The sequence below is a fragment of the Stegodyphus dumicola genome, chromosome 4 (genome assembly GCF_044657685.1).
Source record: "Stegodyphus dumicola isolate Sdum_Otavi_A_Nest chromosome 4, ASM4465768v1".
NCBI classification, from domain to species: domain Eukaryota; kingdom Metazoa; phylum Arthropoda; class Arachnida; order Araneae; family Eresidae; genus Stegodyphus; species Stegodyphus dumicola.
In genome coordinates, this window is record NC_140771.1 from 63748052 (window position 1) to 63763466 (window position 15415).

Consider the following 15415-nt stretch of genomic DNA (forward strand, 5'->3'; position numbering starts at 1 on the left):
AGTTCTATGCTATAACTTGACTTGGGTCTAAGTTTGTATAAAAATTTCTGGGTTAAATAAAAGAATTTAACTCTTTATGAATATGAATATAACTGTTCATGAATATGCCCTTTTTTGCATTCAAAGGTTCGTACAGCAACGTTTCACGATGTTTATGACCCTCGTAACATTTTCCCATTCGCGCTGTAATCAAAACAGCAAAATTTTGATTTTCATACAGTTCTTTTGCCCTTTCAAATTCAAAATACATGGAAAACTTGTTTCCACACTCAAAAGGCAAGAAATTTGTTTTTGTCACATCCATCGTCCCCAAGTTATGTCAAACAAATAACACATAAATTTCAGCAACAATAAGTAAAAAATCTAATTAAAGGAAGATAAGCAGAAACTGTTATAAAACCAAAGCAATAATTTTCCGTAAGGGAAGCATAAAATACTATCCTCCCCCCTGAAATATTTGACGAAGAAATAGACTGGATTAATGAAACTAAATACCTTGGAGTCACCCTTGATCAAAAACTTACCTTCAGAACCCACTTCCGATCTGTAGTACAAAAATTTTAAATCACCACAGCTACTATGCGACCTCTTCTTGGTAGAAGAAGCAACTTACTACTACAAACAAATTAATTTTATATCGCTCCATACTTCGTCCAGCCCTCCTTTATGCAGCTCCGATCTGGGGACATGCAGCTAAAACCAATATTAAACAATTACAAATTCTGCAAAATAAAATTCTACGAGAAATTATCAATGCTCCTTGGTATATTCCTAACATCTACATTCACAGAGACCTTCAAATCGAACCTATTCAAGAGTATATTAAACGATTAGCGGTCAACTTCTTTTATTCAGTTCAAATCCACAGTAATAGCCTTATTAGCACTCTCACACACTCCCCGCATCCCGGTGAAAAACATCAGTACTCATGTGACATCCTACCCACATAAGAATTACAACCTTAATTGACTCATTCACGCCTAACTGTGCGGTCTGTCACCCACTGCTACATCTTCTAACGACACTGGACTTACCCCTTTTCGCCGCCGCTAGCGCCATGGAGGTGCTAGCGAGGACCTGACCAGTACCTCCTACATACATGTATGTATGTAGGAGTATGTATGTAGTAAAAAGAGATGTTTGTATGTAGCAAAAAGAGAGTTAGGTCAGTGCCTCCTACATACATATGTAGGAGGCACTGACCTAACTCTCTTTTTCCGCCCCTCAAACCTCCTACCACACTACTCCTTTTACTCCTCCTTCCAGATCCTTATCAGAAGTCGAGTAGAAAGATGTTTCTACATCTTGACACTCGAGAATAAAATACGATCTCTGTGTGTGTGTGCTATCGCTGAGTTAGGGTTTTAGCCACTGTGGTGTGTCAACACATCATTCCCCGCATGTTAAACGTAGACCAAAAGGGAAGTCGAATGGAAATGGCGGGCTACTTAATCACGACTCTTGACAAAGATCCTTCATTTACTTGACAGAATTGTTACTGGAGACGAGAAATGGTGTTTTTTGTATGACCCGCAAACCAAGAGAGCATCGGTAACGTGGAAATCCCCACAATCTCCACGGAAGCAGAAATTCCGACAAGATCACTCTAAAGGAAGGGTCATGTTAGAGGTATTCTTCAATAACTAGGGAATTGAGCATCTGGAATTTATCCCTGAAGGACGCACTGTGAACAAAGAACTCTACGTTGAAATCCTGCGTCGTTTGCATGAGTCGATCTGGAAGAAGAGACCAAAAATGTGGGCTGAGCAGTCATAGGTGCTGTTGCATGACAACGCTCCTCATCATCGATCCCTACTCGTCAATGACTTTCTTGCGAAAATGAAAACAGCTATTTTGCCTCATCCTCCTTATTCATCTGATCTCGCACCCTGCGATTTCTTTCTATTTCCTGAACTGGCAAAGACTCTTGCAGGGTCGTCGATTTCAATCTTCAGATAAAGTTAAATGTGCATCGCAGGCTGAATTAAAGTACATGGCCAAAAATGGATTCTAGGCATGCTTAGATGAACTTTACACGCGCTGGCAAATGTCTGTTGATGCACAAGGGTCTTATTTCAAAGGAGGGTGTGTTTCTTCAATTTAATTCATAATATTTTTTATGTTATAGACTTTGTCTGGGAACTTTTGAATTTTACCTCGTATATATAATTCTGGCCGGTGTTTTATGTAGTACTTTGATGGATTTTTTTAAATTGCACTGTCAACCCACAAAAGTGTATTTAATATATCGAGATTAAGTTTTGACCAAAGTTATTAAAACTGGCATGGAATAATTAGTTTGTCATAAAAGTTGTATCAGTTGTCAGAAAGTCAAGAAATATCTGAAAACAGATCAAAATACTCAAGAGTAATAGAGGGTAATGCATTTTAAATTAAAACTAGTTCAGCTAAAGTATTTAGAACATTTATTCAGAGGTTATATAACAATAGTTAAAGGTTACATAACACAATTCCCCCAGACTTTTACCATGAAGTAGTTTATAGTAGATCATCTAGTTGAACAACAGGAATAAAGAAATTTATGTTTCAAAACCCAAAGAATTTCTCAATTTCCTATGAATGAATGAGAGCAGGAGAATACTCTTTCAAGCCAAGCAATGCTTGCAGGTTATATCACCATTAGGAAATCTTTATTTGCAATTATTTTCTTTTAATAAGTAAGAGTAGTCATTTAGTAAGACTTCAAAAAGGGTAAAGGGTTGCTTTTGCTTGAAAAGATATGATATAAGGCATGGAAAGTTTGTTTATAACATGAAATACACTCTTTTGCAAAAAAATCGAAGCACCAAGAAGGACTTTTGCGATCGTGAGAAAATCTGGTATGCAAAAACATCTTGATTGAACATGTATATGATCAAAGATTCAAGGCAAATGAACAGGATTTGCGATCATAGCGCGCAATTCGCTAAGTATAAAACCAATAACAGAGGCGGAAAATTTATCTTTTTTATTGCTGCCGTTGTAATTCCGCACTAAGCTAACGTAACTAAAGATGCCATTACGACGATATCGAAGACCTTACAGACAACTAAACGACTTCGAACGTGGTCACATTGTAGGGTTGCGTGAAGCTGACTGTCATACGGAGCAATCGGCCGCCACCTGCAGCGTACAGACACTGCTGTGCAAAGATGTTGACAGCAAAGATTGCTACAAGGAAATTGCCGATGAAAGGCTAAGGAAAGCCAAGGAGCACAAATGCGAGGCAAGATAGGATGATTGTTCGCCAGGTCCAAACCGCCCTAATGGTATCATTGTCGACTATTCAACGCACTACCAGCCACGTCTATACCTCCCGTGGTACCGTCCATCATCTCACGGCGCTTGTCTGAGGCGGGGTTACGCTCACAGAAGCCTTGAAGACATTTGCCTTTGACCCCAAGTCGGCGGAGTCGTTTGGCTCATCATTGGCGCAGCCGATCATCATGGCTGCCATCGTATAGTGTTCAGCGATGAATCCCGCTTCACTCTTGAAGCAGATGACCACCGTGTTCGTGTCTGGAGAGGACGAGGTCAGCGGTCCCAATCAGCCACTGTTTTACAAAGGCATACAGCTATAACTCCTGGTGTGATGGTGTGGGGCACTATTTCTTATGACAATCAGGTCATCTTTAGTCATTCTCCGTACATGTTTAACAGCTCAACGATATGTTAATACCCTTCATGGCACGCCATCCTTGGGCCATTTTCCAACAAAATAATGGCAGGCCACACATCTCTGGACCGTTTCAATGCGGTTGATACTCTTCCTTGGCCAGCAAAGTCACCAGACCTTTCACCAATCGAGCATGTCTGGGACATGGTAGGCCGCTAGATTCGGGCACCACAAAATATCGCAGATCTCGAGCGACAACTAATGAATGCCTGGCCGATGTGTCGCAGAATGACATTAGGAACCTCTACCACTCCTTGCCTTGACAAATTCAAGCATGCATTGCCGCCAGGGGTGGTTCGACCAACTACTAATGTGAACACTCAATGGGTGATTGTGAGCCATGAACAGGTACTATGACCTTGATTTTTTAATCATTTTACTATCTGTGTATGAGCTATACACATATTCAGTTTCATCAAAACCAACCACTTCCTCCATGGTGCTTTGAGCCTAGTGTTTTCTTACTGCTAAATGGATAATATAGATGACTGAAGTATATGATATCAAATTATTGCTCAACTGAATCTAATTTTAAGCTGTTTTTCATAAGTATGTAAGTTTTTAAATGATTCTCATCAGCCATCTCAGTGTCAACCACATTTCACAAGCATCTTTGTGAATTTTACCCAATGCAACAATAATACATGATAACAACTGCAACAAGTATTTTACTCCTTTAATAATAGTATTCATAACATCGAACTGTTTGTCATCTATATCATGTAAATGATTTTGAAATATTTGTGTATAATATGGATGGTTTAGTATGATTCTTGCTTGACAAGACAGTTTCATCTTGTATTACTGGCATTTGTGGCTTCACGATTTAGATATTCCTTATGTCGAGGAGCATGTCATGGTTTCTGAAACATGATTTCTAACAAAAAGTCTAGAAGGTTTAGATAATAAGCAAAACATTCATAATTTATAAGAATGGAAGGGCTGTCTTCACGAGGTTTCTTTCTTGTCAGTTGTCTCGAGAGCTTTTACGTTACACTTGTATTCCTTTCAAATTTGCATACTTGCCAACCTATGACACTCAAAAATCAGGAGATTTTTTTAAGAAATCAGGAGATTTATTCCTTATGTCGAGGAGCATGTCATGTTTTCTGAAACATGATTTCTAACAAAAAGTCTAGAAGGTTTAGATAATAAGCAAAACATTCATAATTTATAAGAATGGAAGGGCTGTCTTCACGAGGTTTCTTTCTTGTCAGTTGTCTCGAGAGCTTTTACGTTACACTTGTATTCCTTTCAAATTTGCATACTTGCCAACCTATGACACTCAAAAATCAGGAGATTTTTCACAATGTTAAAAAGACTTTTTAAATGATAAAAATATAGTTTTTAATAATGAATTAACTTTAAATAGTTACTAAGTCTTAAATGCAAGCAAAACAAAAATACCTTAGACATAAAAAACATTTTTATTACTTTCATCGTTTAAAAAAAAAAAAAAAAAAAAAAAGGCACTTTAATCAGTTTTCATACAAATGTTATGGACAGTGGCAGATTTTGCTCTCGTTAAGAAAGAAACTTCATAATTTTGTTCATAGCAATTGCCACGTAAGCCTGCTTTCGCTAATAAAAGTTTTTCTAATGTGTCATCACTAATATTAGATCTAAATTTAGTCCTCGTTTTCGCAACAACACTGAAAATCCTCTCACACTCTGCATTACTATGGGGAACTGTCAAGATGGCCAACATAATTCTAGAGAGTTCACTATATTTTAAAATTCCATCAGCACCTTTCAATTTTCCAATTAACCTCCACTGGGTGTCAATCCTAGCTGATTTTATAACTTCATCCAAGTTTTCTAATTGTAAACTGCAAAATTGCGACTGCAGTATATCAGTAGCAACATCAATATCATCATCTTTCATGACTAAACGAAGTAACACAGGAAATCTGTTCAAAAAGTACCTTATATCAAAAAAAGATGCATTTGCTAGAGCAGAAACATCAGCAACTTTAGCATGCAAAATCACTTCATCGTTGACTGGAAATTTATGTAGTGTGTAATCACATACTTGACAGAAATAATTTCTAACATGAAGATAAAACTTATTTTTGTCTTAAGTTCTTCCACTACTTTTGTAGTTGCAGCTCCTATTACCAAATCTTCATCTTCCTTCTGATTTTCTGTTTCACCATAAATCACATCATATATAGAATTACAAGACAAAACACAGACTGATTTTACAAACTTTGATAAAATGTCTTTAAACAGATCATAAATCATTGATTGCAAAACATGAATTAATGGAATTCTGCTTTGTAGAATTGTGTTCAGAACATCGAATGATGGCAAAATGAATTGTAAAAAAAAAAAGCAAAAAGCTTTGTTAAGGTCCGAAGAAAAAAACATAAATATTCGTTCTTCACAAGATAAACTTACAGTAATCGGAAAATGTTTCGTGTGTTGAGCAATTTTTTTTTTATTTTGAGAGAAATTTGTATCAGCTTTACGCTTATATTTTGCAGTATTATTTTGAGAACTGCCAGTTGAATTGCTGAATGATGCAGAAATTACAAAAAATCAAAATTTTTCTCATTTCAGTATTATGCAGCTATTGGAACTGTTTCAATTTTTCCTTTCTTTTAGAACTCCTTTCAAGATAATAATAAATATCAACAATGTTCATCCACATTTAATGGCAAAGAAGCTGCCCCTTTTTCAGCTGCTAAATTTAAGAGCTGACAGGTGCACCTCATAATCTGCAAATCTGAATTTGCCTTTCTTAAGATGCCTGCAACACCAGTCTTCAAGCCTACCATTACTGGTGCACTATCAGCACCAAGCGCTAAGCAATTATCCAGAGGGACTGCATTTTATTTTAAAGTTTTAATAATTAGCTGTGCTATATTAAAGCCTGTCGAATGTCCTTCTAAAGTGGGGACAGAAAGTAAACTGCACTCAATTTCTGAAGACTCTGGATTAAAAAAAGAAACGACAATTGGATACAGTTTTGAATTGGTATTATTGCTTCCATCCGTAGAGAGGCAGAACGGAGCTGTTTTAATGCAATCAATAACTGAAGATTTATTTTTCAAACCCATTTCTTTAACAATTGCACCTGTTTTGGTCCTTGCACTTGAGTATTTCTTAGCGATTTCACTATCGGGAAACATTTTTCTAAATAAAGCTACAGCGTGATCCGATGCATTCAGTGGCAGGTTGTGCTCCAGTAAAAAGGCAGAGAACAGACATTCTGCATTAATCACTTTTTGGTCTTTTGTTTCCGAAGAAAAATTTAATTTTTCGTTTTTTCAAAACAACTCATGTTGTCCTTGTGTTTTTGTGTACGCACATGTTTGAGAACATCTGCCCTTCCACCAAGCGAAATCGAAAAATCGCAACGACAGATGGTACACCTCGCAAATTTATTACATTTCCTTGAAGAAATAATGGAAGGAAAGCCAACTGTGTACGATTTTTGAAACGTGCACGAGTATTTCACCTTTCTCGCAGACATATCAAAAGACGATAATTTCTAAAACTATTTCCTAAAGGCACGTGTACTCACACAACTCAGGACAAGATGAACGAAATAGCGAAAGAACATCCAAAGAACGGCCAACGGCCTTGATCTTGCTTTGTACTCATTGGCCAGATGCCAGATGCCACGCAGTGGAGCTCGATGCCCATTGGACAACTGGAGAACGAAGTTTCTGGATACGTATGCTGTCAATCGCAAAGCAGAAATTCTCATCTGATTCGCAAGGTTTCATTTTAGATATAATCTAGAGAAAATTCAGTTGCTTTCAGACGTCCAAAATCACTTTTTTTTGGTTCATATAACGAAGTATTAAGCCAAGTTCCATAAAAATCGTGAGAAATATTAATAAGAAAAAGTCGGGAGAAATATATTGTAAATCGGGTTGGCGGGAGAGCGGTCGAAAATCGGGAGTTTCCCGCCTAAATCGGGAGAGTTGGCAACTCTGAATTTGTGATATTGCTGCATTGACTATTTATACACAGCATATTACAGTCTTTTTATCAGATCTCAAATTTATAGAATTAAAGAAAATACATTCATTACTAATATGATTTGCATTAGCATCTACCATGTCATTAGGGATATTACTGTCATTATCTTGAATCACTATAACCATTTTATCTGACTTTCTTTACATCTGTGACTTCAATTAAACCAGTTTAATAAAATAGTAGTAATTCAAATCAAATTATTTAAAATATATTTATTAATTATATAGTACATTAAAATGTTTTTCATAATTTCTGCCAGCTTTAAATGATTAGCACCAACACTGAAAAAAACTATTCCCCCCCCCTGCAGAAAATCAGCTCTATTGACTATATTGAACTATATTGAACGTATATATATATATTATAAGTACTATATTGAACGATACTTTTATTTTCAATTACCTGTTGGTTAAGTTAGGTTAACTGATTAAGTTAAAGCAACATGAGGGTTATCTGCCATGAGGGATGCCTTCATAGAAGATTTTTTAAGGGAAACTGGCTTGTAGCCCTGTTACACATGAGGAAAACGAACCGTGTAGCCTACCGTTCAATGGGATTTGATCCCAGATCGAATTACCAGTGTTCATAGACTTTATTGCTGGTGAGCCTGTTGAGACTAAATGAAAATGTCAGAACCTTTTACTTTCATAATCTGAAAGAGAGAAAGTATATCGCTAACTTAATATTGGTAATGATTTACTGTGTGTAACTCATCAATTAAATTTTACCATATTTGTGTTTTCAGGTCATGATCTGGAATCCTTACTCTATTAAAAAATTTTTAAATATTATATAGAGCTTAAATTTGTCTTATTGAGGCGAAAAATATTTAAATATTTGAAATGAATTTATTCTTTGTATACAAAATTGCTTCATTTAACTTACATTGGCTATATTTGTCTATATTGTAATCTTTCAAATAATTTATTTTAGTTAAACAAAACAGTAAAAGTCTTTTTTTTTTATCAGTAACTTATTTTAATTAATGCATTTTATAGAATTATTTCTATACATTTCTTAACTATGTACACAAATTTTAAGTCCATAAAGGTATAGACATTCTTTATTAACTAATTTAAACATTTATTTTCTAGAATCTACAACATAATACATTCATACAACCTATATATATATATATATATTACATTCTATAAAATAAATCGAAATAAAATGCATTAAAATTCTACACTTTCACTTACGCAAGCATGATTTGGTCTTGTTAAATCGCTGTTGCATATAAATCCTTCACAAAATGTTGAAAAAAAATCTTTAAAATATAAATGCCTTATTTATTAAGAAAATAATAAAAGAATAAAATTTATTAAACATTTTACAACCAAATATTAAAAAAAAAATGTTACCGTAGTATATATAAATTGTTAATATTCCCAGCAGGAGAAAATAAAATTTTTTGCATACAATCTGTTATAGAATATTTCTTCAAAATGAAAGTACGTTCCTGAGTGCAATTATACATACACACACACACACACACATATATATATATATATATATATATATATATATGTGCCATATAAAAACTAAAAAAAAATAAATAAATAAATAAATTGCTTCTTTTCCACTTTGAAATAAAATGAAAAATTACCTATTAAAGTTATGATGAAAATTTTATTATAAAAATAAATAATTCTAAGTAAAAATGTACAAAACCAATGAAAACAATATAAAATACACTTTTAAATTTCTCTAAAACATTCGTGTTGTAACCTTTATTTTTATCATCTACATAATTTTTTTTGTAATTATGTATAAAGTATATTTATTGCTAAAATCATATGGTTAAAAAAATAACACAAATACACAACCAAATAATTTTTTTTTTCAGAATTTGTTGATAATTTTTTCTCATATGAATATTTTTTACTTAATTGGTAATTTTTCAATTACTTAATAAAATATCTCATAATGTACATTACAATGATTGATTACATACACATGATTTAAAATACACAAAACTTGATACCTTATTGATCATCATGATTGCCATGAGGGGATACAAGAATTGAGATATATTAATAATGACAGCAATTGCTTTCGAGTTTATTGATAAAGACTTACTATTCAGCTATAAAACTGAATTATTTCTTTTTCAATATATTTCAGTAGCAAAGAAAATTAGAAACTATGAAAAACATTTTATCACTACCTGTGTCATACTGCAGTCATTCATTCATTCAGAAGCAATTTTTCTATTGCACACAAAACAATATCTCGCACATATTAAATTTACTACTGCAAATGACAAAAATTTTAGTATATAGAGTTATTGCTGTCGTTTTATTTTTATACTACTCTTGTACATTAGATATGTATTTTTGCAAAAAAGAAAGAATGAAACAAACAGCTTCAAGAAAAGCAAAAGCTTCCATCAAGAGTAAATAAAAATTGAGTGTTAATAAACAGATAAGTGATTATTATGATTTTGTTTTTTCAAATTAGTTTCATATAGTACAAGTTTTTCATACATAAGTTTTTTTTTTTTTCTTTTTCAAATGAGTTTCATATGGTATATTTCATATTAGTATAAGGTAATAAGAATCTAAATAAATCTATGCAGCAATATTTGTTATTCTTTTTCTATTATGAATGAAGATACCATATAAATGCAACTTTTTCATTTCAGTTGAAGGGCTAAAAAAGTAAAGCAAAAAAGCCATATTATGAACAGGGAGGGGCATATTTTACAGAAGTTATATAGGTATTTTAAAAGGTTATAACATAATGGACCAACATTTTTATAACCTGCAATTTTATATTCATAATGAAATTTCTGAAAAGACCAATAAAAATGTGAAAAACGAAAAGTTAATCAGAGTTAATATATAATTATGATTTTTTTTGGCTTATTAAAAACTAAATTGTAAAGAATGATAAATTGATAGAAAAAACATTTGCACATAAAATTAACACATTCTTTGCCATGTATTTAAATTTTTGGCAAAGTTTAATCTAAAAGTCTCCAATACACTTAAAGGCATACAGTAATGAGTAGAAAAAGAAAGAAATTGCATTGTTAAAATTCAAATACGAGAGCAGACAATAGTATTATTTACTAAATTTTCATACTAAATATTTCAGACAAAAGTATTATTTACTACATAAATTTTTTAAATTTAAGATGGTTAATTTAAGCAAGGAATAAGTTCAGAAAGTAACACGTAAGATAATATAAAATTTTATAGAAAATATACAAGTGATCAGTGCTATATTTTCATATTTAAATTGTTGATTAAAGAAAATATTTTTGAAATATTATTTGCTAAATATTAAAAATGTTGAGAAAATTTAAATAAATATATTTTTATTCAATATCTGTATTAAGGGGAAAATTTAATGTAGAGCAGACAATGCATTTACTGAATTTAATATTTTACTTTGATGTTTTAGAGATATAAAATACATGTAAGTATGCAAGATATTTTAAAATGAAGTTAACACAATCATACAATTAAATTTTTTAATATGCTGAAGAAAACCTTTAAAATTACTATTTTAAGACAGAATTTTGGATAAATTTACAAAATAATGCAATTAAATTTATTATATCAGAACAAAAACTACACCTTTTCCAAATAGAATGATTTTATATTATACATAGAGCAATGTAATTAAAATATATGAAAGAAAAATACTTAGTTTTATTTCATATTTATGAATATATATTTTGAAATTGATAAAAATCTTGACTAAACAGAAAACTTAGTATTTTGAGACAAACATTTTATGCACATTTATTGATTTATTGTTTTGAATTTAACGATGCTGTAAAACTTGAAAATTTAAATAAATTAGTATGCACTATGCTCTTGAATTAATGACTAGTGTAATCATATTTAACCAATAAATGACTAAAAGCACAATCTAAATAGATGCATGATGTTAATGCTGACCTTTAGTAAACAAAGAGCATGCAATAAACATAGCAAGTCACTAACATGAAAAAAATGCATTTACAAATTAACTAATAACATAGAAAATACTAGAAAAAATTATTATAAACATAGAGGAAATGCATATTGCTACCCTGTGACACTGTAGTGAGATCACATTTAATTTTTTAAGTTGAGTTTTTACAGTAAAGTTCAAAGAACAGTTTCATTATGAACTTGGCTCTCTAGAACAGATGCAACTTGATACATTTCAGGTGATGGTGAATCTGAAACATCTTGCCCGTACACTGGTAATACTGGAACATACTGTGCTGTGCTATGAGGTGTCGAAATTTCCACCATTGATGTAGAAGATGGCGGTGGCCTTGAATGATCACAAAGATTGCTGTCAATTGAAAACTGTCTTTCTAGTGGTTTCCTTATTTTTCTGTGAGGCCCAGAATCTGATTTTCCTTGCTTAGGAATAGATTTCTCTGGAGTATTTTCTTTTTCTAGTTTTGAAGACTGCAAATTATAATGACTAGAGCGGCTCAAGTGGAAAGGAGAAACCAGAGGCGTATGTTCATCATCAGAATAGAATCCATCTGCATCTGACACTGGAGTCGGTAAGGTTTTTTGGGATGTACACCGTACCTTATCTTCTGTTTCAGTTGAACTATCTGAAGATTCAGATTTGGATGTAGATTTTTTTCGTATATGCTTTATCTTATTTGTAGAATGATTAAAAGAGTTGCTTTTCTCTTGGATTTTCCTACCTTTAGATTTTGAAGAAGTTTCACCTTTTACACTGCTAGGTACAGAAGTGAGTTTTACTGAATCATACACCAGAGATGATGGTCTTTGAACAGCATTTTTAGATTTTACTTTATCAGCATCACGTTTCCGAGAAGGGCTTGATGTAACTGAAGCAGAATCATACTCATCACTTTTAGTTCTAGTATATGATACTGCAGCACTTTCCATATTTGTTGAAATATTTTGAGATTTTCCAAGAGATGAGGTTTCTATATCTGTCATGGAATCACTTAATGATATAGCACTGAAAAAAATACAAATCTTATTTAAGACTTTCATTATGTTACAAAAATTTAAATAGAACAGAGCCAAGTAGAACAAAAAAGTTAGTGAGCTTTAAATATCTGGTGATTTGTTTTCAACAGTAAACTCTATAAATAAAAAGGATATTAAAATATTCATAGCAATAAACATATACATGATATAAAATTGTAGAACAAGCATTAGTGCTCAGTTTTGCACAAAAAAGTACATGCTGTATATAAACAGAAAAGTGATTTGGTTTTGCATTGATTAAAAACCAACTTCTATCATAATCAAAAATCACTTATTGGAACATGCTCTTAATTTTTTTTATATGCAACGCTGCTTAGTAAATATCACAAAGTTTTGGTGATTTCTTGCCCAAATTTGTAATGTGTAGTTGAAATATTATTTATCCTAATACCAAGACAGTACTAAATTGTTAGTGGAAAAAATGCTGTAATTAAATCCTATATGACAGTAATTGTTTCAAGTAATCTCAAAACATTACAGACAGTGGTTAATATTTTTTTAATATGTTACAATCAAGGTTTATAGGAAATTATAAAACAAATTTAGTTGAAAAAAATGACAAAAAGATCAACTTTTGTTATGATAAAACCCATTAAATACAGTGTTTTCATAACAAGATACTGATAAAATAGTTATTATTCCATATATTGTAATAACAGTTTTCTAAATATCTAATTACCTTGCAGTAAAGTCATACTGATACAATGATTACCGATAATATTGAAAATGGAACTGACCTTATGCATCTCAGTGAATATGCTTGTTTGTTAGTTTAACTGATTAGCAAAGCACTATAGGGCTATCTGTTTAAGGGAAGCATTTTCTAAGAGAAACTGACCATTTCAGATGAAGAAAAGAATTAAGTATTAATATTTATCTACTGCCATATTCAGTATAATGATTAGTAGAACCATTTGCTTCTTATTCAGCCCATATTTAAATTCCAGAGAAAATGTGAATGTTAGTAGTAATTTATTCCCATTCCTTCAAATGTAATAATATTGGTGTCTGTCATGTAATGCGTAACGGAACAATGGCTAGCTTAGAAGGAATTCATAAGTCATCTACCTGATGAATTAACAGCAATCTTATTGTAAATGGAGCACTTCAAATATTTTAAACTTAAGCAAAAAGGTTTATTTACACATTTGTACTAGTTAAATGAATAAGAAATATCTATCTAGCTACATCATGTAAACATCGTCCTTAGCTATCTCAACCACAACTACTCGTCCTTCTCTGGCGTCTCACGACGTCAGTCTCTATCTGGCCTTTGATTCATGGTGTAGTGATGCCATTCCCAATATCCTCCCCCCTCCTGAGTTGCTGTATAGCTACTCAAACATTCAAGTCTATCAAGTTCAATCTTAGTGGCATCTTAACAGAAAAAACCACCAGAAAAAGTGAAAACAAAAATCAATGTCCAGGTGACGAATGTGCACCACCAGTTTATCTGATCAGCAGAGGTTGACAGGATAATGGTGCCTTCATGGTGTATCTTTTGTACTTCGTAACAATCAGAGGGATGAACTTTTGTTGTTTCATAAGGACTGAAGAATTTGGGACGAAGTCTAAGTCCAAGTTGGATTGGCATTTGATCTCCAAGTTTGTATTTGCAAGCTTTTTTCTGGCATTTCTTTGGGCATGAAACAGCTAAAGAATATGAAACAGTAATTTTTCTTCGAGATATTTCAGCATTCTTTGTTGGCTTAAAAGCTTTAACTGCATCTTTTCCCTGTATGTAACTGATGGAAGCGTTTGGATGCACAGGTGATAAATTCAGAGTTATCTGAGATGCTTTTGGAAAAAGTTCTGCAATCTGAGAAATCGTAGTGTCAGCTGGAATGTCAGACATAAGTATTTTCCTTGAATTATGTTTCTGTTCTTTGTTAGTTTGTGCACTTTTAGCAGGTGTTTTCTCGTTTGCTTGATCAGCACATCCTTGTTCAAATTGATTCAATTGATTTTGCTCAGTTTCTTCATTATTCTTCACGACTGGATCATCATCGACATCATCATCATTAGCTTCAACATTATCTTCATGAGGTAAAAAATGCCCCGTGTCAATATTATCAATTACCTTTTCAATTATATTCAATTTTTCCCATTCCTGGAAAAGTATAGTATATTCTTCTAAAAATGCTTTATCTTGTGCTCACTGGCATATCTTTTATGCTGCTTCCAAGTTAAATCTTTATTTGTCCGCAAATTGGCCATATCAAATTTAAAAGGTAAACAAAGTTTATATCTACCGTCCGAAAGAATTTTCACATTATTTTTAAACTCTTCTAAAACTCTAGAATGTTCTAAATTCTTTCTATTATTTTCAATGGGATTTGAAATACCTATGGATTCTAAAGACAATAAATCTTTTATCGAATAATTACTAACATACAACAAAATTGCATTCAAAAACACTATCATCATTACTATTTCCAAATGACTCATGCTTCCCAGTTAACACATGTCGCAAACAAGTCCCAATCAAAAACAATCCTGACTCCGAACAGAACCCAAATCAGACAAACTGACGCCTCTATCTTTCAGTTCATTAAGAATTTTACTATCGTTCACTTTTGGCACCGTGCCACAAATTTTGCTCTCTGATAGTGCTTCAATTTGAAAGGAGAAAGTTTCATCTAATTGCCGAAATGAGCAAATTATAAACGTGAATCTGCACTTGCATTTCTCTCCTGAATAACGAATGCTTCAATTTAATTTGCTTTAACAGTTTTAAATTTAAATTCCCTACTAATTTTTTACT

The 15415-nt window shown here is 32.5% G+C and overlaps 1 protein-coding gene across 2 annotated transcripts in view; it reads right to left on the reverse strand.

Annotated features, from left to right (window-relative positions):
• Positions 1 to 8716: 8716 nt before the first annotated feature.
• Arms (Ankyrin repeat-rich membrane spanning) overlaps positions 8717 to 15415 on the reverse strand; it is a 144016-nt gene continuing 137317 nt past the window's right edge. For both annotated transcript variants that reach the window (XM_085815026.1, XM_085815025.1), the window contains one exon: positions 8717 to 12619. In XM_085815026.1, coding sequence (XP_085671152.1) covers positions 11773 to 12619 — 847 coding nt within the window. In that variant the 3' untranslated portion in view covers positions 8717 to 11772. The remainder of the gene's footprint in view (positions 12620 to 15415) is intronic.